General features: G+C 36.4%; 1 protein-coding gene across 2 annotated transcripts in view; it reads right to left on the bottom strand.

The window, feature by feature from the left end:
* The window catches only part of LOC110448371 (sodium- and chloride-dependent betaine transporter-like), a 36,455-nt gene that overhangs the window by 7,969 nt on the left and 6,468 nt on the right, over window positions 1-22,018 (bottom strand). For both annotated transcript variants that reach the window (XR_002462718.1, XM_021494566.1), the window contains exons 3-10: window positions 9,403-9,604; window positions 6,628-6,759; window positions 5,746-6,031; window positions 4,723-4,855; window positions 3,434-3,568; window positions 3,080-3,183; window positions 2,280-2,404; window positions 1,099-1,211 (exon numbers count right to left, since the gene is read on the bottom strand). Coding sequence is in view for 1 of the 2 variants with exons in the window: in XM_021494566.1 (XP_021350241.1) it covers window positions 1,099-1,211; window positions 2,280-2,404; window positions 3,080-3,183; window positions 3,434-3,568; window positions 4,723-4,855; window positions 5,746-6,031; window positions 6,628-6,759; window positions 9,403-9,604 (1,230 nt within the window). In the remaining variant the exon portion in view is untranslated. The remainder of the gene's footprint in view (window positions 1-1,098; window positions 1,212-2,279; window positions 2,405-3,079; window positions 3,184-3,433; window positions 3,569-4,722; window positions 4,856-5,745; window positions 6,032-6,627; window positions 6,760-9,402; window positions 9,605-22,018) is intronic.

Here is a 22,018-nt window from a genome sequence, read left to right as displayed (position 1 = left end):
TGTACATTTTACCTCTAAATTCCTGATCATAGTATTAACCACTGAATATCTTTTACTGTTCCAGAAATAACCATATAGGAGGGATGGGAGGCACTTTTACAGAGACCTTACCACCCATCAAATATAGGAGGGGATCGATGGGAGGCACTTTTATAGAGACCTTACCACCCATCAAATATAGGAGGGGCGGGGAGGCACTTTTTTAGAGACCTTACCACCGATCAAATATAGGAGGGGTGGGAAGCACTTTTACAGAGACCTTACCACCCACCAAAAAGGAGGGGTGGGGAGGCATTTTACAGAGACCTTACCACCCATCAAATACAGGAGGGATGGGAGGCACTTTTATAGAGACCTTACCACCCACCAAATACAGGAGGGATGGGAGGCACTTTTATAGAGACCTTGCCACCCATCAAATACAGGAGGGATGGGAGGCACTTTTATAGAGACCTTGCCACCCATCAAATACAGGAGGGATGGGAGGCACTTTTATAGAGACCTTACCACCCATCAAATATAGGAGGGATGGGAGGCACTTTTATAGAGACCTTACCACCCATAAAATACAGGAGGGATGAGAGGCACTTTTATAGAGACCTTACCACCCATCAAATATAGGAGGGGTGGGGAGGCACTTTTTTAGAGACCTTACCACCGATCAAATATAGGAGGGGTGGGAAGCACTTTTACAGAGACCTTACCACCCATCAAATATTAAAAGTTATTTTATTATTGGTAATGGTTAAGGCAGATTTGGTTTTAAACCCACCACCCATTATACATGTATATTAATATGTGTGCCTCCCACCTCCCCATACGATAAACTATGGAATTGCCCTAAGAAAATCCTGCCTGATGCTTCAGGCTCACCATATTTTTAACAAGTTTTAGACAGATGGTATTACATTTTTACATGCGCAAGTAAAACACTGTATCTATATATTCATGTTTACTGGTGAAATTAGCATATCCTTTAAGTAAAATAACATTTTTCTAACTAGTAATTAATTCTATGTAATAATACATAATAATATAGCAAATTTTCTATGAAACAGATACATTTAACTTGTTGTTGTTCTATTTACTTGTTCTTACCTGACTGTCGATGCCAAGGGCTAACAACATCAGGAAGAATAGTACAGCCCACAGCTGGGGGAAGGGTAGCTTTGTGATAGCCTCTGGGTAGGCTACCAATGCCAGGCCTGGTCCTACAACAATTAACAAGGGGAGATAATGAGTAGAATTCTTGAGTAGATAATGCCAGGTATAAATCTCAAGCTTTTTTCCAAAGTTAAGGATCCCTGTCCCACTGCACTTAAGTTATCTAAACATACAGTGACCTCCCCTGAACTTGGTTCTGGCTATAACTATAACACAGCTTTGTAAGGACACTTCAGTGGATCAGGTAGCTTCGTTGGTCAGAGCGACAGTATAACAATTTGAAGACTAGGGTATGAATCCTGTTATTCCCGCTGATTTTTTACACTCCGAACTGTTGGTGATTATATTTTTCTTTATTTCACCATAATTATTTTTTCATAAATGTCATCCCAAAGTATGGTTTTCTTTTCAGAAATGATTTATCAAAGCTATACTCCTGGTGGAAAAACACAATTTCCAATGCATAGATGCCGTTATTGGCTGTGGTACAGGGATCCTTAACCCTTTCACCCCTAGGTAACTTTAGTAGACTCTGCCATACATTCAGCTGAATGAGTCAATTATGGTTTACAGTGGTGAAAGGGTTAAAAATTCCCCAAAGGAAAAATGTTGCTTAACTTCAGCTAAAGGACACTTGTGAAACCTGAGGCCAAGTTATTTCACATACAAGGGGAGATAATACACATAAATCAACAATGTTTAAGGATCCTTTTGCCACTGCAGGTATAATGGTAGTTTTCTGTCATAGTAACCTCCCCTTAATTTCCCATAGGATAGTATGGTTTGAACCCTGGCGAGGTCCCAGGGCCCGTCTCAGAACAGGTTTTTTTTTCTTCATTTTTACCATTTTTTTCAGTACCACAACTTATTAGCTTCTTTGCATAAATGATTTTTTAAAGCTATTGTCATGTCTGTAAGATAGTTTCAAATTAGTTGCTGTTTATGGCAGTGGTGCTGTGATCCTATAAATATTGAAATCAGTCAGAACCACTCCTAAAATATTGAGCAAGAAATGGTCACCAAGCTAATCAGTAATCAAACAACATGATCTATAGTTACTAATAAACGAAGACAATAGATATATCCTGATACGATGATAGTCGATTTAAACGGACCTGATGTAGCAACTTCATTGATCGGTAGCTTAGACTCATACGCCATGTAACCAAGGACGGAAAAAATCACAAATCCTCCGTAGAAACTTGTGAGAGCGTCGGCCATACTGCCAATGATGGCGTCCCTGCCGTAAGAAACGGAAATACAATTTTAAAAGCAATTAGAATCGTCACATTTACTGTGGATACGTCCCCCTATCCCATTCCCACACATTCAAAATTGGATAAAGGTGCAATTCTCTCAATAGGATAGAAATTTCCTACACCCCTTTCTTACCGTGGACAGCGCTATCTTATAATTACACACACGGAAATCAGAGAAAAAAAATAAGTACACTTTCAACTATTTTTTGTATTGTTTTTGGTATATTTGACAGAAATATCCCACTAAAGTCAGGGGTTGGGAAGTGATTGCATGTTGAAATACTCATTTTTTCTTTTTAAAAATCAAAACCTAACCCCTAACCCCTCCCCTCCTTTCTCTTGAGCACCATTTGACTTTGACAAAATTCTTTATTTGAACTTGGCACAACTTACCCTTCTCCAAAACTATAGTGAAATTATACACAATTATCATATTTTTTATATCATGAAGTAAGGAAAATTATGCTGTCCCACATTTTCATAGTGTAGATAATGCAACTATCAAGTGGTACGAATCAAACCGATAGAAAGCCAGCCAAACACGATCACATAAACCCAAGAGAGTTATCTGTGAACTAGTTGCGGCTAGACCTAATTGTATGAGTGTTATAACCTATGCGCTGACGAGGGTAACACACTTTAATATTTCAGCTTACCTCAGACAGTTATTTGTGAACTTGTTATAACTAGACATGGTTATAAGTCCTCCCCAGGCCGGGCCAAGAGAATAAAATACCTGTATTCCAGCCTCCAGCCATACCTACGGCAAATACCAAACACAAAAAACTTGTTACGATTGTGATAACTCTCAATGTAGTAATTTTGGAGAGCATTTTTTCAGTAATTCTGAATTTTTCACACTTGAACAAAACATCTCATTAATTTTTTTTAAATCATTTGAAATTATTCCATAACCAGAAATTCATTTTGGCTTCTTAAAAGGGTTTAAATACAGCAAACTCCAAAAGAAGTGATTTAAAAATGTCCTTATCTTGTTTTGAGTACCTCACCTGGAATTCCAGAAGTCTTTTGAAGTCTGGCGTGAGATAGAACATAATACCATCGACCGCCCCAGGTAACAGAAGTCCGCGTATCAGGAAAATCGTCAACAAGACATACGGCAGAAGGGCAGTGACATAAACAACCTGGGAAGTAAAACAACAGATCACCTTATCTATGATACAGCAAGGAGGACTAGTACATAGAAAGGAGGCAGAGTGGGTTCTGGACCCATTTCTGGTTTGGAACACTGTGTGTGAAATCACTAATTTTCGTGGGTTTTAATTTCGGTGATTTTGTTGATTACCATTTCAGAAATCATAGGTCCACAAAATAATTGCAAGTTTGATACAAAGCAATTCTCCATTTGAGTGGGTACTCTTAATCCATGAATTCATGTACCCCATAAACTGTTATTTTTGGGGGAAACCACGAAATTTGGGCCTCTCGAAATATAACCTGGAAATCTGTATTCACAGATGACTTACTGTTACATGTACTGCCATCTTTGAAAACCAAGGGTTACGAACTTGACCTCATTCAGCCATAAAAAAACAACTGCACTGAACACTCCCCACTTTTTATATAACCTGTTAATGTTAGCACTGCATGATTCACAAATGGAGTCTTTTTCAAATTAAACGTGGTTCTTTAACATAGTTCAAATGGAGCTGTTGAAATACAAAGGGTTTAGATTTGGCAGTGGATAGCACACTTTCCTTTCACCAAGATGAGTGGGGCTCGATCCCCCGATTGGACATGTAAAAGAATGTGATAACCTGCCCGACAATGTTGGTTTTCTCCAGGTACTTCCGTTTCCTTGCTCCATTATTAAGACCCCCGGCATACAACTTGTGGGCCAACAAGAGTGATTAAGATACGTTCATATAACTTGTTTCATAATGGTTGTGAAAAATAAAGTTTACATAAATTATAAAGTGGGGTTCTTTTGAAATTCTTTACTTCAAAAGTATTGGAGGATAACATCAAGGCAAACCCTGCCTTCATATTGACGGCATGAAAAATGGGTCCCACGCCGCGAGACATTTTGGAAGGCTATTTTTCGTGAGTCTCACGCCAAAATCTTTAGATATGGCATGTATGTGTTGTACATATACCACTTGTTATAAATGGGCAATTTTTCTCCATACGTGACCTGTAAAGTTTTTTTTATATGACAAATCAACAAGGTTAGAAAAATGAGAAAAACTGTATATCTAAATGGTTGAATATGATTTATACTTTAGTATATTTTCGATATTTTTCTATAGCTAGTTATGATGGAGTACATTATAGTCACCTTGCCAACCGATTTCACACCCTTCATCAGGCAGAGGAATACAAGGACCCAGGCGGCAGCCAGCGCCAGAACAAGGTGCCACCGTATACCACCGAGGTCAGCGAAGCCTGAGGAAATCTGTAGGACATTCAATCTGTAAAACAAAACTATAGTCAGAGCTTTGTACATCACCTATATCTCCCAGACAGCTCAAAGTCACTTAACTGAGTGAAAGATTGGGACATTTTTTTGCTGACTATTCTCTAATGGAATGAATCGGTTCAACTGTCAAAATTGATTATCAGTTGCACATGACTGATAGATGATTGATTATAAACCCTTTGATATTTTAAATATGAATAAACCAAGTTACTGTAAAAACCTGTGTAATTTGCGCACTTTTTTTCGAGAAATTTAATGCACAAAGTTAGGGGTGCGCAAAATACATAAGTGTAAGCAATTTTAAGGGGTTTCTTTCAAGAAAAGATTGATGATTCTGGCAGACCGCCATCTTGGACACAAGAGATAATCTCCCTTGGTGCACGGAACTCAAAGACAAACGACGATCAACACATTTATTTATGTCAAACATCAATAAAGAATACATGTATGTATGTATTTATTTTGTTGAAAATAAATCTGAAATAAATGTATTACATGTAAATTGTAGTTACAAACATTTGGAAATTTTAAATATGGACATTGGCATCATTAATATAACTAAATACTGAACACAAATGGTCATAAATCCTGTTCTTGTCTGTGAACTGTAAATTGCCTCTAAATAAACTAGTTTTTATGAAGATTTCTACTAGTTAAAGTATTTCTGAGACTCTTGTTGAGTCTTCAAGTCTACAATCGCTTATAATAAGTGTCTTTATCAAGCTATAGGTATATGATGAAGATTGAACAGTTTTCATTTTACAACTACAGCCCAAGCATTATTATAAAGACTCAACGACTGCCCAAATTTAGGGGAATACATTTTATTAATTGTCATTGTGCATATTGAACAACTTTCATTCGACGAATTTACAAACTTACTGCCAAAATTCCTTGGCTGCTGTGACCGTGGTGTTAGAGGTATAATTCGAACCAATCACCAATGAAGTGTTAACCTCTACTGAGGTCAAATTATTCAGTAAGGTTCTACTGATGTTTATTTTGCCACGATCCTCGATACAGAATGGCGTGTTCCATGAGTTTGTACAGACGGCCCAGGGAAGCGGGTCGTAGAACGAGTTGACGAGATAGTAGATGACCCAGACGAGCACCATGATGTAGTACCAGGACATGATGAACGATACGATGACCATCAGATAGCCGAGACCTAGACAATTAAATACAATGTAATACAATTAACAGTGACCATCAGATAGCGAGGACCTGGACAATTAAATACAATGTAATACAATTAACAGTGACCATCAGATAGCCGAGACCTAAACAATTAAATACAATGTAATACAATTAACAGTGACCATCAGATAGCCGAGACCTAAACAATTAAATACAATGTAATACAATTAACAGTGACCATCAGATAGCCGAGACCTAAACAATTAAATACAATGTAATACAATTAACAGTGACCATCAGATAGCTGAGACCTGGACAATTAAATACAATGTAATACAATACAATTAACAATCATGACCAGCAATGAATCACCTGCAAGTTACATACTATCATTTATTGTGTTTTGTTTTAAAAATAAATAACTTCCAGTGTAAATTATCGATGCTTATTGTCATTTTTGTACATTTCAATGATGAAAGGTCACCTGGTGATAAGCTTCCTTGTTATACCGCCACCCTTGATATACCGCTAAAATTGATGTTATACCGCCACCCTTGATATACCGCTAAAATTGACCATAACGGAATGTGGCGGTTTAACAAGGTTGTACTGTATTAATTAACTCACCTTTGAAGAGTGGACAGAGTGACCACACAAACAGGGAACTGACACCAGAAAACTGACCGAGACATAACTCCATGAAGAACAGTGGAATCCCACAGAAAATCAGGAAGAAGAAAAATGGAATAAGAAAAGCACCTGAAAGAAAAATAATTTTACATATATATAAGCCATCAAGATAGGGGAGGTACCGGTAGTCTAACATATACTATGAGATGCTGAGATACTGTGAAATTATTTTTTAGTCCCTTAATTTAACAGACTTGCTAAAATGGTCATTTTTGTGGGATGTTTTTTTTTAAACAGATTTCAGGTCTATGGGCCATGTGACAAAGTCCTTTGGTAAGATTGGATAAATTACTTTCTATTTTGATGGGTTGTATTTTTAGAAACCCACCAAGTCCAGTTAGACTTTTTAGCAGGATGTTAAGTGGATTCCATCCTGGGATTCTTCATTGGGATACAATGATGCCTTAGATAGAAAACACTTGGAAAACTTGCAGAAAAGGACCCTAAATATGTTAATTTGTTCAGCTGGAGTCTATATATGAACTACAAATTTACCTAAAATATTTCATAGTATCTTTTGAAAATCCACCTAAATGTTTACCTAAAAGTTTACCTCAAATCCACCTAAACACTAACCGAAAATCTATCTAAAAGTCTACCTAACCTCCATCCAAATCCACCAAAACAACTACCTAAAATCCACTTTTCCAGCTAAATATTTACCTAAAATCCAACTAAAAGTCTACCTAAAAGTCTACCTAAAATACCCACCTAAAACCCATTCAAAATAAACCAAACAGAAAGACTTCCTGTTCTTGATAGCAATCTTAGAGCTGTAAGTAACTAATCCCCTTTAGATAAAGGATCTGACCAAAGCTGCGTCAGTGTATAGTGCACTTTCAATTCATAACACATCCTCTGCTAAGGATTATAATTTTGATAAGATAACCCTGTCAATGTCATAAACAGCCAAACAGTAGTGTAACCCTGTCGATGTCATAAACAGCCAAACAGTAGTGTTACCCTGCCGATGTCATAAACAGCCAAACAGTAGTGTAACCCTGTCGATGTCATAAACAGCCAAACAGTAGTGTAACCCTGTCGGTGTAATAAACACCCAAACAGTAGTGTTACCCTGTCGATGTCATAAACAGCCAAACATCAGTGTAACCCTGTCGATGTCATAAACAGCCAAACAGTAGTGTAACCCTGTCGATGTCATAAACAGCCAAACAGTAGTTAAACACTGCCAATGTCATAAACAGCCAAACAGTAGTTTAACCTGCCGATGTCATAAACAGCCAAACAGTAGTTTAACCCTGTCGGTGTAATAAACACCCAAACAGTAGTTTAACCCTGCCAATGTCATAAACAGCCAAACAGTAGTTTAACCCTGCTGATGTCATAAATAGCCAAACAGTAATTTAACCTGCCGATGTCATAAACAGCCAAACAGTAGTTTAACCCTGCAGATGTCATAAACAGCCAAATATTAGTTTAACCTTGTCGATGTCATAAACAGTCAAACAGTAGTTTAACCCTGTCGGTGTAATAAACACCCAAACAGTAATTTAACCCTGCTGATGTCATAAACACCCAAACAGTAATTTAACCCTGCTGATGTCATAAATAGCCAAACAGTAATTTAACCCTGCCGATGTCATAAATAGCCAAACAGTAATTTAACCCTGCCGATGTCATAAACAGCCAAACAGTAATTTAACCCTGCCGATGTCATATATAGCCAAACTGTAGTTTAACCTGCCGATGTCATAATCAGCCAAACAGTAGTTTAACCTGCCGATGTCATAAACAGCCAAACAGTAGTTTCAGTGCATCAGTGTGAATTTAAACTGACCATGCAACCACAGACCAGGATTCTGGACTGGCCACATATGTTTATATATCAAAGTAAAACAATCGGCCTAAGTAGAAATTTTAAGTTTGTTCTCCTACTAAAATGTTGTTAGATAGATTTTAGGTAGAGTTTAGTTAGAATTTTATATGGAGTTTTGCTTCAGACTAAGGTAGACTTTAGACAGATTCTAGGTCTACCAAAAGTTTCTCTATGAACCTGCCAGCTTAGGCGGATTCCTCCTGGAATACCCATTTTTCCAGGTTACTAGAATCCTCCAGAATTTCATCTAAGTGTTTTTTTCGTACAGGTCTTGACCTTTGGAAACATAGAGTGGACCTTTTAACCTTGAAAAATACAGAGTTAACCTTATAACTGACTTTTCAATCCTAATAAAAAAGACTAGCTGCTATGGAAAAAAATCTAATGTAAGTTGATCTTCTTCAATCTACCCTGAGTTGCATTGTTGAACTTCTACTTTCCTGGCCTCCCTTATGGAATTGCAGCACATTTACAGTCTAAATAAAGCCCAATAACAGCACAGAATTCCAGTACACATGCAGTGCAATTGCAATGCATTTGCAGCATGTGCAGCATTGCAGTGCATTTGTCATTAAACTGCTAAAATATTGAAGTTTTAGCAGCACATTATCAATGAAATTGCAGTGCATGTGCAGTATATGCTGTTATGCAGTGCATTTTCTTGGTTGTGCTGCAAATAGACTGCATTTTTGCAGTACAAATGCAGTGCAGTTACAGCACTTAATCAGCATATGCTGCAATACAGTATGTGCTGCAATTCCATAAGGGGTCTCTCTGGTTCCTCAAAAAATGATGGCAAAAGTAACTTATAAATGATTGACCTACACTTTACATTATGTGACCATGAGACATAGGGATAGGAATCAGTAACCTACCTCCACCGTTCCTCATACAAAGGTAAGGGAAGCGCCAGATGTTTGACACGCCGACAGAGTAGCCCACTATAGACAGAAGGAAGTCACACTTCCTTGTCCACGTCCCTCGGTGGTAATCTTGCGTCTCATCAAACTTATCCACTTCCTCCACGCTTGACAGTCTCAACTTCTCAACCTCTTCTTCTTGCTGTTGGGCCATGGTCTGAAACACAGAAGAAGAAAAAATCTAAGACCATTAGCACTTCCTTACAGGTCTGAAGAAGAAGATTTTTTGAAAAAAAGTATCATTCTCCCTTCTTTTCCTTAGACCAGTTTTTGCTTTTGTATCAGAATTTCATGCATCGTCCATCTGATTTTGTAACCAATTTCTCCATTCTGTCATGACATTGTTGGTCTCTTACTTGGAAAGTCAACAATGGCTTGGACTGTTTGGGGTCTTCCCAATATAAACGTGATTGATGGTATATCCAAATATTGTGCGTATGAGTATGTACATATCCTCATACTGGGTTAATATGAATGACAATTGTAATCAACGAATCCTTTATCAAATATACACCTAGAGACCATATTTCATCTAATAAGCACCCATACTCCTGCAAGTGTCTATCCACATCCCCTACTAGAAGAACATACAGTGTATTCTAATCATTTCACAAGTACCCTATTTATCCAGCAATAAGCCCATATGTCTGGTGATAAGCCCACCCATATATATATATATATTATAGTTCAGTAGCCAAATGGTATTATCTGTTAGACCCCTGGGTTTATAACAGGTTAAATATGGTATTCATGGGCTGTAATCAAAAGAAAACTTCCAGCAAAATATCTCTGTCCTGAAATTTTCCTTTTAGGACTTAAATGTGTTCTGAAACTACAGTGCAAACATACACTAATATAAACATACATACTAATGACAAGGACATGGACACCATTGTAAAACAATCTGGTCAGATAAAAAGACATATTTGTTTCAAAAACAGTTGTTATATATACATTGATGTACATGTAAAATGATGAAAATGGGGTGACATCAGTTACAATTTTCAGGATACATTATCTAAAACTGACAAACAGGATTATAAATAACGTACCTCAATGACCCCCCTGTCACACACCAGTCAACACATTACAGAATCACACAGTAGTTTTTCAAACAGACAGTACATAACCTTCTCTTAAGGATCCCTGTCCCACTACACTGCATTTTTCCCCCTATATACAGTTACCTCCCTTTAACTTCCATTTTAACTTGGAGCCCTTTCCACATTATTACACTCAAAACATTATCATGATTATAATCCCAGTCAAGTCCAGTTAAGTATGTTTTTCTTTTCAGAAATGATATATCAAAGCTATAGGCATGCCAGCAACACAGTTTCCAACACTTCGTTACAGTTTTTGACAGTGGAACAAGGATCCTTAATTTCGTTGAGAATCACATAGACAGCCTCAGTGACCATATTTTGATTGCAGTTTCATGGTTTGACGTCAGGCTCTTTGCATTTTTCCTGTCTGAACTACAGATTTTTATCAAAGTTCTGCAAGGTATTTCTTAGTTCTTCAAATACAAGAATGAGTTGTATTGAATTTATCCGGCAATAAGTCCATGTCTGGTAATTAAAGCCCACCAATATCTGTTGCAGTTCAGTGAAATCGGCAACAAATGTTGTTCGATAATCCTACATTCACTCATTCACCCCTGAAATTTCATAATAAACTATTTCAACCTTTGAATTTGAAGAGCTCATTAATGTGTCTTTAGGGGTAAATGAGTTAAGCTCCTTGCCTTTCCTGAATCAGAGATTTTGTATTGGTCCCTGGGTTTATAGGAGGATATATATGGTACTCTATATATATATAAACAACTGTGTCATATACCATATGTGCACCAATGCACACATGTACAGTACAAATATTTCGTGCAACTCCTGTACCAGGGCTAGTCACATTTTTACGGCATATAGAGATGTTGGTTTTTTTCCATTTGTCAGGTCATCCCAATTTAGTAAAATAACCTAGAGCGAGTCTGTATATCTCGTACTCCTGTTATCCTGCCATGCAAGTTTTTTTATTGTAGACATTCAAAGTTACAAAGTCTTGGCACTCCTTCTGAAATATATGTATTTCCTCATTTTTTGTCTTATTTCTTGTATTTGAATAAAACTTTTTAAGAGTAAAGATGAACATCATTGTAGTGTCTATTGAATAGTTCAGATCTGTATACGGTGTCACCTCTTTATGATACTAAAATCTAAAATATATCAAAAGATCAAATTTTACCTAAAACTGTTGACACAATGCCCCCNATAACTTGAGAATTTCTTCTTTCGAGATCATTTCTAAATAAAGGGGCATAACTCCTTTAAGACAAGTAAGTGCAAAAAACTTTTTAAACAAAGGGTCAAAACTACTTAAAAGGGGAAAGTAATTACAATTTATACATTTTATTGATATAACCTCAATGCATATGTAAGGTTCATTAAAATTGGTGCAGTACTTTGGGATGATTTAGATCAAAACCGCTTCTTTGTTTTTTGAAGAGTACCGTACAGTCTTCCAAAGGTTAATTGACATTTCCCCTTTTGGGCCATGTCCCTTTGGGAGCCCTTCATTTAGTGTAAACTTTATAGTATTGAACAGAGAGGGGAGCTTCAGCCCCTTCTGGAGTAAAGATTGTGAACCTCACTATCTGAGGACTACTTTATATATATGTGGGTCTAAATCTACCAGTACTCACAAAGCATTTAGCCACTTCTTGCATATTTATAAATAAATTGTCGTCCCCATTACAGACTGATGATCGCCACCAAACGTCCTTGAAATATGACAGAATAATTTTGAAGAAAAGCAAAACAATTCATTGCTTACTGAAAATGCATTAATGCACTTCAATTACTATTTTCTCAAAATTTACAATTTCTTTGTCCATGATATTTAAACATCATATAACAACAAGCTAGAGTTGGGCATTCATCAAAATGTCCATTCTTTTTAAAGTGTTACTTTAAAAATGTGTATGATAATAATAATAATAATATACAACATTTATATAGCGCCCTATATAATTTGTAAAATTACTCTAAGGCGCTTTACAACATATGGATAATAGTAATGGTAATAATTGTGAAAACAACCACAACAAAAGCTTGCAATCACATCATAGTTGGTAATATGAAAAAAAAATCTTTGAAGTCAAAAGCTTTAGAAGAGCAATTAACTGGTAAGAGATAATAAACTTGGTATATTTGATATTGTGGTGTATTTTTAGGCTGAGGTTGCAACCCACAGCTGTCACATGTAGCAACTATGTTGAGCATGCCTTTTTAATATGACACCCGACTCATATTACACAAATGAAATTCATTAGGCAAACATGCATCAGAAATACATTACCCAGAGCCATTGGACTTTGTACATATACCTGCAATGCTTTAAGGACTCGGATTCTACTCATTTGACCATGTGTGATCTTGAAAGTGGGTCAAGATCATCTACACGAACAAACTCATCTGAGCATGCTCTAACTGTCAAAATATCACCACCCTATGCTTTTTGGTTATTGAGAAGAAGTTGTTAAAAATATTTAAACGTTTTTAAGATATTTGCCCCGGTTACCTTGAATATATGTGAAGGTAATGCATTTGAACAAACTTGGTAGCCCTTATCATCCTAGCATGCTACTGGTCAAATATCATCATCCTAGCCTTGTCATTTTAGATATACGTATGCAGAAGTCTTTTAAATTATTAAACATATTTGACTCCTGTGACCTTGAAAGGGGGTCAAAGTCATTCATTTAAACAAGCTTAAGAAATATCATCATCCTGGTCCATTTGTTTATTTTGAAGAAGTCGTTTGAATTTTTAATATATTTGACACCTATATATACGAACATGAATATGGTTGAAGGTAATTCATTTTAACAAACTTAGTACCCCTTCAAATATCATGATCATTGGCCATTTGGTTATTCAGAAGTTGCTTAAAGTTTTTTTAAGATATTTGACATCTGTGACCTTGAAAATGGATAAAGGTCATTCATTTGAAACAAACTTGGTAGCCCTTCATCCCGGCATACTACTGGACATTTAATATCACAACCCATTTTGGTTATTCGAAAGCAGTTGTTTTAAGTTTTTAACATTATTAGGATAACTTTGTAGCCATTCAACGGCCGTGTAACAAGCCAAATATCATCACCCTGATCCTTTTGAATATTCAAAAGAAGTTGCACAAAGGTTTTTTTAAGACAACTGATACTGGTGATCTTGACTATGGGTGAAGGTCATTCAATTGGACAAACTTAGTAGCCCTTTATTTTTGTAAGCTACTGGCCAAATATCATCATCCTGGGTTGTCTTTGTTATTCAGCAGTAGTTACTTAAATGATTTAAAGATAATTGAACCCTGTGACCTTGAAAATAGATGAAGGTCATTTATTTGAACAAACTTGGTACAGTAGTCCTTCACCCCTGCATGCTGCTTGCCAAACATCTATTAAAGGTTGAAACATATTTGACCCCAGTGACCCTGAATAAAGCCAAGGTCATTCATTTGAACAAAATATCAGTTGTTTAAATGTTTTAAACATAATTGGCATAATTTAAGGCCATTCATTTGAACAAACTTGGTAGTCCTTTGTCCTAGCATGTTCACTGACCAAATATCATCTGCCTATGAATCCTACCAATTTGTAGTTGTCACAGCAAAGACATGAAATTCACCAACTACACTGACAACTACCTTAAATGTATTTTGTCCATGATGTAAAAGTATAATCAATGCATCAGTTGGCCCAAATGAGCATGACATATTGGGTCATACTTAACTGCAGTGCACTACTGACCCACTGAGAGCAAAACTTTAAATGGATATCCCCGTTAAATATGTTATTGAATTGGTAGACTCAATATTTTCTCAACATTTCATAAACAGATCTTAAGATGATGGAGATCAGAATCTATACTCAAGAAGGGGCTGACCTATCAGGGGGCCGAGGGGGTCAGAAAGTATGCATATATACACCCTAGGAAAAAATAACACTTTTAAAAAGCACATTTTGAGCTGTTCTTTCAGAAGAAATCAGCAGATCTTTGAAAATAGGAATAGTTTAACAAATTTACTGGTTGAAAATTCTCACTTTAGGGTCCAAAATCGGGAGTCTCCCTCCTATTTGGAAAGTTGGCAAGTATAGTATGGTCATGATCTGTACTAAAAAGTAACACAATACGAAGATTTCAACAAGCAAGGATTTCCACTGTAACAGTAACTTTATACATACCTTGGTATTTGAATGGAGTAAGCTCTCCGATCCAGAGCAATGAACTGTCGCTACGATAAATAACCAACTGGAACTAGGCTAAGTAGATCCTCGTACCCCTGACCACTGTAGAGGATGGGAGTACACCTAGGCTAAGCAGATCCTCGTACCCCTGAACACTGTAGAGGATGGGAGTACACTAAGTATTAAGCTGTCTCCTTGCTACTGCAGGGGTTGGGAGTGTCAGTACTAATAAACCTTTATACCTGTAGCTAGGTACATATACTTACCAAATGGTTCACTGTACATTGAGCATGTGTCTGTTACATTTTAGATTATATAACAATAATTTTTTCTGGTTGTAACTTTAACTGTCAATTGGATTATAGCATTTTTTTTCAAAAAGCCTTATATTTATTCACAGATAAAAGTATATACACCACAAAAATGATTGCTTTCTGAAACGGAACATTACTGCATCTGTGTCAATTTAAACTGCATACAAGTTTTTCAAAAAAAATTATCAAATTTACTCAAGTGATAGAAACAAGCGGATTAACATAAAATAAAAAAAATGTGAGCAGGGGATAACTTAGATATATGGTTCCCCCTACCCCAGCAACCCTTAAACATGTGTATATGACTCAATATTATGGAAACACAGTGTATAGTATGAAATAAATATGTTGAAGGGTTAATATAATCAGGACAAACAAAAAAGTATGTGTTTTCCTGTAACAATGTTTGAAAAAAATGGGCATGCAAGCAAGAATTTTTATTTTTGAAAATAACTTTATGGTTTATATAGGAGATCGAGTGATCTTTTCTTTTACAGTGCATTTTTGAAAATTGCCTTAAATGTTTTAGGGAAGGCACAAAAAATTAGGGTAGGGAGGGTTACCGAAACACAAATTATTTTCTGTTTGGCCTCAGATATGTTGCAGACAGAAATTGAGGAGAACCAATGATGTCTTAAACCTAACATTAGATCTGAAAATTATCGAACAGGTGAAATCTGACTTGGGGCGTTAAGGGTCATTTTCGGCCACACCGGGAATTAGTTAGAATTAGTTGTTATATTCGTAATCTGGAACAAATGAAGTGCATAAATATGAAATTTGAAGTTCATTCGACAATTGGTTTAAGATTATGGCATTACAAAGATAGACATAAATCGGCATTTTCATATTAAAATGCGTGAATATCCTCTGTTTTGCGCTCTTTGGTTAAAAAATTGGTAATTTTGAAGGATATTTAAACTAAACGCTTTTCAATTTTTGAAATCCTCCGCATGCAACAAACAAATAAATATTTGACATGCTTAGACATTGTTCTACCAGTGTTCATTCGTAGAAAGGAACTTTTGTTTGTAACATGCAAAGGCTTTCATTTCTGCATGCGAACAGTCCATATTGAACACCATATTCTTTTGCTATTTCTGCATAGCAATGCAATTTGTTGCTATGATAGGGCATCTACACATGTGCATTGGAACAAATCTGCACCAAGAAAGATAGCCCCAATTAACCAATATGATGTTTCTAACAAAAATTGATAAATTAAATTCAAGTTGAAGTTTTTACTTATTTTTGAGGACAAAACTGACCAATAATGCCCCTCGATCATAATGTCAAACTTAGGGCAGGGTCCAGAATATATTTCCTTATATGTATAACTCTACTGGTAATCCATTTTTTATCATAGTTAGATTAGTCAAATTTCTCGCTGTTTCAAACTACAGTCATATGGACATCTTTAGGAAAACATTGAAAATTGTATTAATAAATCGAAATAAAGCAATGATACCTGTATGAGGACAATGAAATGTTTCATTTTAACACCTATTAACATGCATGCTGTATAAATACATGAAACATATTTTTTCTAAGATATTCCGCATTAAATTCAATGTTAATAGATTTCAAGTTAATCTTTTTGTCCTGTGTTCCATCACTTTACAATCACATTGGGTCTTGTGCAGTAAATACAGGATCTCAAATTCAATCTAATCTTCGTGAGTCGAAGTCTTGAGATTTCCATTTTTTCACCGGTGGTCCCGTGCAGTTTGACTGTATATCCCAACAGCAACATTAAATGGTATTTTCACTGTTATGACATTATAAATTTACGTTCCAATCACCAAGCTGACAGTTCCTTCTCTCTGGTTACAAGATCTGGTTCCTGAGTATCACAAAAAACCCTTCTAAATTTAACACCAATAATCTTATGAATTTCACATTTCTTCTTAGGGGTAAATATTTCAGAGTATTTTTTTCCGAAATTCCCCCATTCTTTCAAGTCGGCAAGGAAATGATATTTTAACATTGAAAAAGCAAACTTGGTTGAAATATGTTCAGGGGGAATGGGGTTCCAAATACTATATACCGGTAAATACCAAACTTAGACCATTTTGTGCACTGCATGAGCTTCTTCTTTATGCCACAATTTATTGCAAGGTCAAAGGGACAAATGGTGCTTCCTGGGAAATATGATTTGATCTGAATTTATTCATTCGTCCTAACAATAATTATGTCTGCACCCATATACTTAGTATCTAATATTTATAGGTTAATATGTACACAACCTTTTATTGTGTAAACATGCCTTGTTATTTGACTAGATCATCTATATTTCCTGTCAATAATACAATACATGTGCATTCAACCAAATTGTTTGTTGGTAACATTCAAATTGAAGTACTGAGTTAGAAAAGGGACTCACTCACACTAATTGAAGACACATTTGAACTGTTCCAAGGTTGGAACAGTTCATTTGAAAGTTCAGGGGTGAATGAGTTAACAATCCTAGAAAAGTTACCAAGCAATACAGTAGGCCACACAATCAGCACCTGATGCATGGATTGGAAAACTTCAGCTAAGATGCAACTACGTCCAAAGTTGGTTGATCTAGAACTTAGATAACAGACCTTAATTTACACCAAAACTTCAGATTGATTGATCAACCATTGCTGTCAAATAGGAAACATACGCTTCCTTATGCAACTGTATTGTAATTACAACTTATATATCAGAATATAGACCAAGATGTAACCTTCATGAGTCTCTGGTTTTACAGGTCTGCTACTGTAATTCACCTTGCTGTTGATATTTATAGCACTTGTCAGAACATGGTAGAAAGATATAAACCTTTGGGGTCAAGAATGCAATAAGTGATATCGCATGGTTTTATACTGTTTCTTTTGGTCTCTTATCTTCCATCATGACAGGATGACTTATCTTTGCCCCCAAGACATGGTAGTAACCCATAATTTTCTAGTCCAATGAAAAATGTAATGGCGATGGCTGAAGACCCTACTACGGAATGCTCGGCTTCTTATTCTTCTATACATTAATCATACCATTTTATGAAGGAAAAATATGATATTAGAGGAATATTATTTTAACAGAATACCACACTGGTAGGGGTATAGTATGTTTATTATGCCAAAATAAAATAATAATCCAAATGGACTGAGTTTTAATGCGCCATTGTTGTTGTCTGCTTCCATCTTTCAGAACTAGATTGTGACCTAGCTGAGTGTCTCTAGCCCATTTCTATAGAAAGGCTTTGAATAGAAGGGAAATAAGACCAAGAAAACTTAAGTGTGCAAGGGTGACAGGATGTTTTGTTTCCCGGTCATGTGATTAATATAATCCAATCAAATGTGCTGTTATATACATAGTGCAGACGAGGCAAAATAATACATTAATTAATTGAAGTATATGACATTATCGAGAATATCTTTTATTCACATTACATCTCCAGCACACATGCAGGCATATGTGTACACATAGCGAGATATTTGCCAGGTGGCATCGGACTAGTAGTTAGCGCCATATAAGGCAGCTCCTGCGAATTCCTCAAAAATTGTATTGATTACCGGTAATTTATATGCTAATTGTATTAATGGTATATCTTTGTACTGTAAAGAGCTTTAGAGTGGCTTAATTATGTTAGCTAGATAGGGCGCTATATTAAATGCTGTATAAATTTTACCTATAAAAGTGCTCTACACATTTAGGTGATAATTATTTTACTCTATATTTTAAACATACAATTTCTTCCTGTTATGAACTTGAACCCTTTTGAAAATATACGCTATAAGATAAATATAATAAACCTTCAGGATAGTCTGCTACTGGCTTTCAGCCGGGGCTATGTGAAAAAGGTGACATATTTACGACCGAGATTTGTATCAGGGTAACACTGACTGATGCAGACATTTCTGGTGTTCTACAAGTGTACATTGTGGCACTCCTGGAATCCAGTTCTGAGAACTCTGGCAACCTGACCGAGCCAAACGGTACACACATGAACTATTACGTGACACATGCAGTATATATCTGCTTCTAACGTATACCTCGGGCCCACCATATCTCACACTTACTTCGCATAACTGTACCATAAACAATCTAATCAGCATACCAGGTCCTGTATAACTTTATATATATATATATCAACTTATGATCGAAGGAAAACATTTCGATTAAACTTGTTCAATATCTTTTATTATGGTTTTTCTAAATTTTCCTTAATGAATATTATAATACAGTAGTTAACTGCCTACTTTGCAAGCAAGCAAAAATGGACCTCCTTTATGAGAAGATTTCCTACTGAACAGAACTCTGAGGGTAACATTTATTCCTTGACTCCAATCATTATTTTTATGCTCCAGGTATGGTAGTGAATTCAAAATATATTTCTGTGGTTTTTGTACATATGTATTCCATCTTTGCATATTGCAGAGTTATCTTCTCTTGTGAGCAGGTATTGATTGTTACGTCATTGGTTTGTATGAGAAAATGACATCGTTTTCTCAAAAATTGATGACGTTACTCTCACAAACAATTTGACAACATAAATTTGATACGCAGAAATCCCCCCTCAAGAGCCCCGTTCAAGCGTTTGGATGACTGCAACTCAGTGTTGTTTACGCAGACGAAGCAATGAAATGGCAAGTCATCATTACATGCAGCATTGATACTAATACGTATTTGGTAATAAAACAATTGTTTCAGTGTTATTTGCGGGACTGTCAAAACTACCATCCCTAGGTAGGGAGAACCCAGGGGGACTGGTTGCCCGAGGCCGCTAGGAACTGTTTGCCCTCGGCCTAGTGGCCTCGGGATGATATTTTTGACTGTTCCCTAAATAGCCATGAAACAATTGTATAATATCCCCTGCTTACACACTAATTCACAAGCTCGTGATCACATCTTTAGTCTATTTTGCTGTCAAGCGAGTCGCTCTCTGTCAAGTCAATTATTCCTACAAATGCAGTGCACTAACTCTGTGAAAATAGTGTTCTTTAAAATATCAAGATCGCTATAAAAATCCATGCGTGAGAACGATTTTTGTTTGTTTGTTTATGTTTAACGGCCCATCGACGGCTGTGGTCATTTAGGGCCATGGTGATTTATTTATTTATTTTACTTTTTTAACAAACATGTGAATAGCGAAGATAAAATCAGATAAAATGGTTCATTTTAAAAGTATTCGCATTGTATGTGTAGATAATTAAAAATAATAAAAGGGGGTTAAAATAATAAAAGAGATAACGAATAGATGATATGGAATATGCGATATATATATAACGTCAAAAAGGATAAGGTGGGTTAAAAGACATCAGAGTCTATAAAATAGACCGATGTCTTTCAAATAGTTAAATAATGCCTTCGAATCCACGGAACTGAAAAGTGTTTTCATATCCGGGACTCGGAAGTAGTTATCACGAATGTGTTTAAAATCGGAACATTCTATTAAAAAATGCTCCACTGTAAATGGAGTGTCACATGCGTGGCATGAAGGTATATCTTCTCGTTTTAAAAGGTACGAATGAGTAGGATATGTGTGCCCAGTGCGGAGCCGAGCGAGGACAACTTCCTCTCTACGATCTTTCCGACTGGGAATAGATGTTTTAAGTTTCGGTTGTATCTTAAAAAGTTTGTTGTTGGTCTCCAGAGACCAGCGTTTCTGCCATTCATTTTGAATGGCTGTACGAATAGTAGGTTTAAAATCTGTGTATGGTAGTTTGATATTTGTTTGTTCGAGATTCAATGCATTTTTTGCTTCCCTGTCAGCAAATTCGTTGCCTTTTATTCCGACATGGCTCGGAATCCATAGTAAAGTTATTTTAGACTTTTTTAATATACGAGATATTCGATGAGCAAGGTTTTGTACGATTGTGTTTTTAGGATCTCGTAACTGTAAACTCTGTAGGACAGATAGAGAGTCTGAACAAATAATTGCCTTTTTAATGCGGTGTTCATCGATATGGTCGAGGGCCAAACCAATGGCGCATGCTTCAGCAGAAAAGATGGAGGCGCCGTCTGGTAGTCGGACTGAAGTGCAAGTATTGGCAGTACAGCAGGCTGCTGCCACTTTCTCACCTTCTTTGGAGCCATCGGTGTAAAGTTGTGTATGAGAAGGGTAATTCGAAATGCATTCCCGAAAGGAGGATTTGTGTTCTTCGGGCATAACACTTGATTTCCCTCGCTCATGTAATGTAAAGTTAAAATCGGGGGTTTGAATGGTCCACGGAGGAACATCAGATATGTTAAATTCAGCTATGTCCGTCAATTTTATGTTGAGTTCTTGCAGGAAATTCAAAATTCGGATACCAAATGTTGGCAGAAGTTTTTGGTTTTGCGTAAATATGTTTTGGTATTTGGGGTTGAATACTTGGTTGAAAGCAGGATTTTTAGGGTTTGATTTTAATTGAGTTGCAAATTGTAATGAAAGTTTTATTCTTCTGTCATAAAGGGATGGTTCATTTGCTTCCACGTACAGGCTTTTTACAGGTGTTGTTCGAAAAGCTCCCAGGGCAAGACGTAGCCCTTGGTTATGGATTGGATCTAGCATCTGAAGGTACGAACTGCGCGCTGACCCGTATACCATAGAACCATAATCCAGTTTTGTTCGAATAAGTGATCTGTATAGGCGCAAAAGCATTTCACGATCCGCTCCCCAATCAGTATGAGAAAGGACTCGTATAATGTTTAACGCCTTGGAACACTTATCCTTCAGATACTTTATATGTGGTATGAAAGAGAGTTTCGAATCAAAAATGAGGCCGAGAAATTTAGTCTGTTCAACAACAGGAATTCTAGTGCCATCGAGTGTTAGATTTGGGTCATTGTGTGCTTTTCGTTTTTGACAGAAATGCATGCACACAGTTTTGGATTTAGAGAATTTGAAGCCGTTTTCGTCTGCCCAATTTTGTAGTTTGTTTAAACTCTGTTGAAGTTGTCGTTCTATCGTGTGCATGTTCTTAGATCTGTAACAGATCAAGAAGTCATCCACAAATAACGACCCTTCTGTTGATTGACCAAGACATTTGACTATATCATT

Source organism: Mizuhopecten yessoensis, unplaced genomic scaffold (genome assembly GCF_002113885.1).
Source record: "Mizuhopecten yessoensis strain PY_sf001 unplaced genomic scaffold, ASM211388v2 scaffold419, whole genome shotgun sequence".
Taxonomy (NCBI): Eukaryota; Metazoa; Mollusca; class Bivalvia; order Pectinida; family Pectinidae; genus Mizuhopecten; species Mizuhopecten yessoensis.
This window is presented reverse-complemented; position numbering and strand designations above follow the sequence as displayed.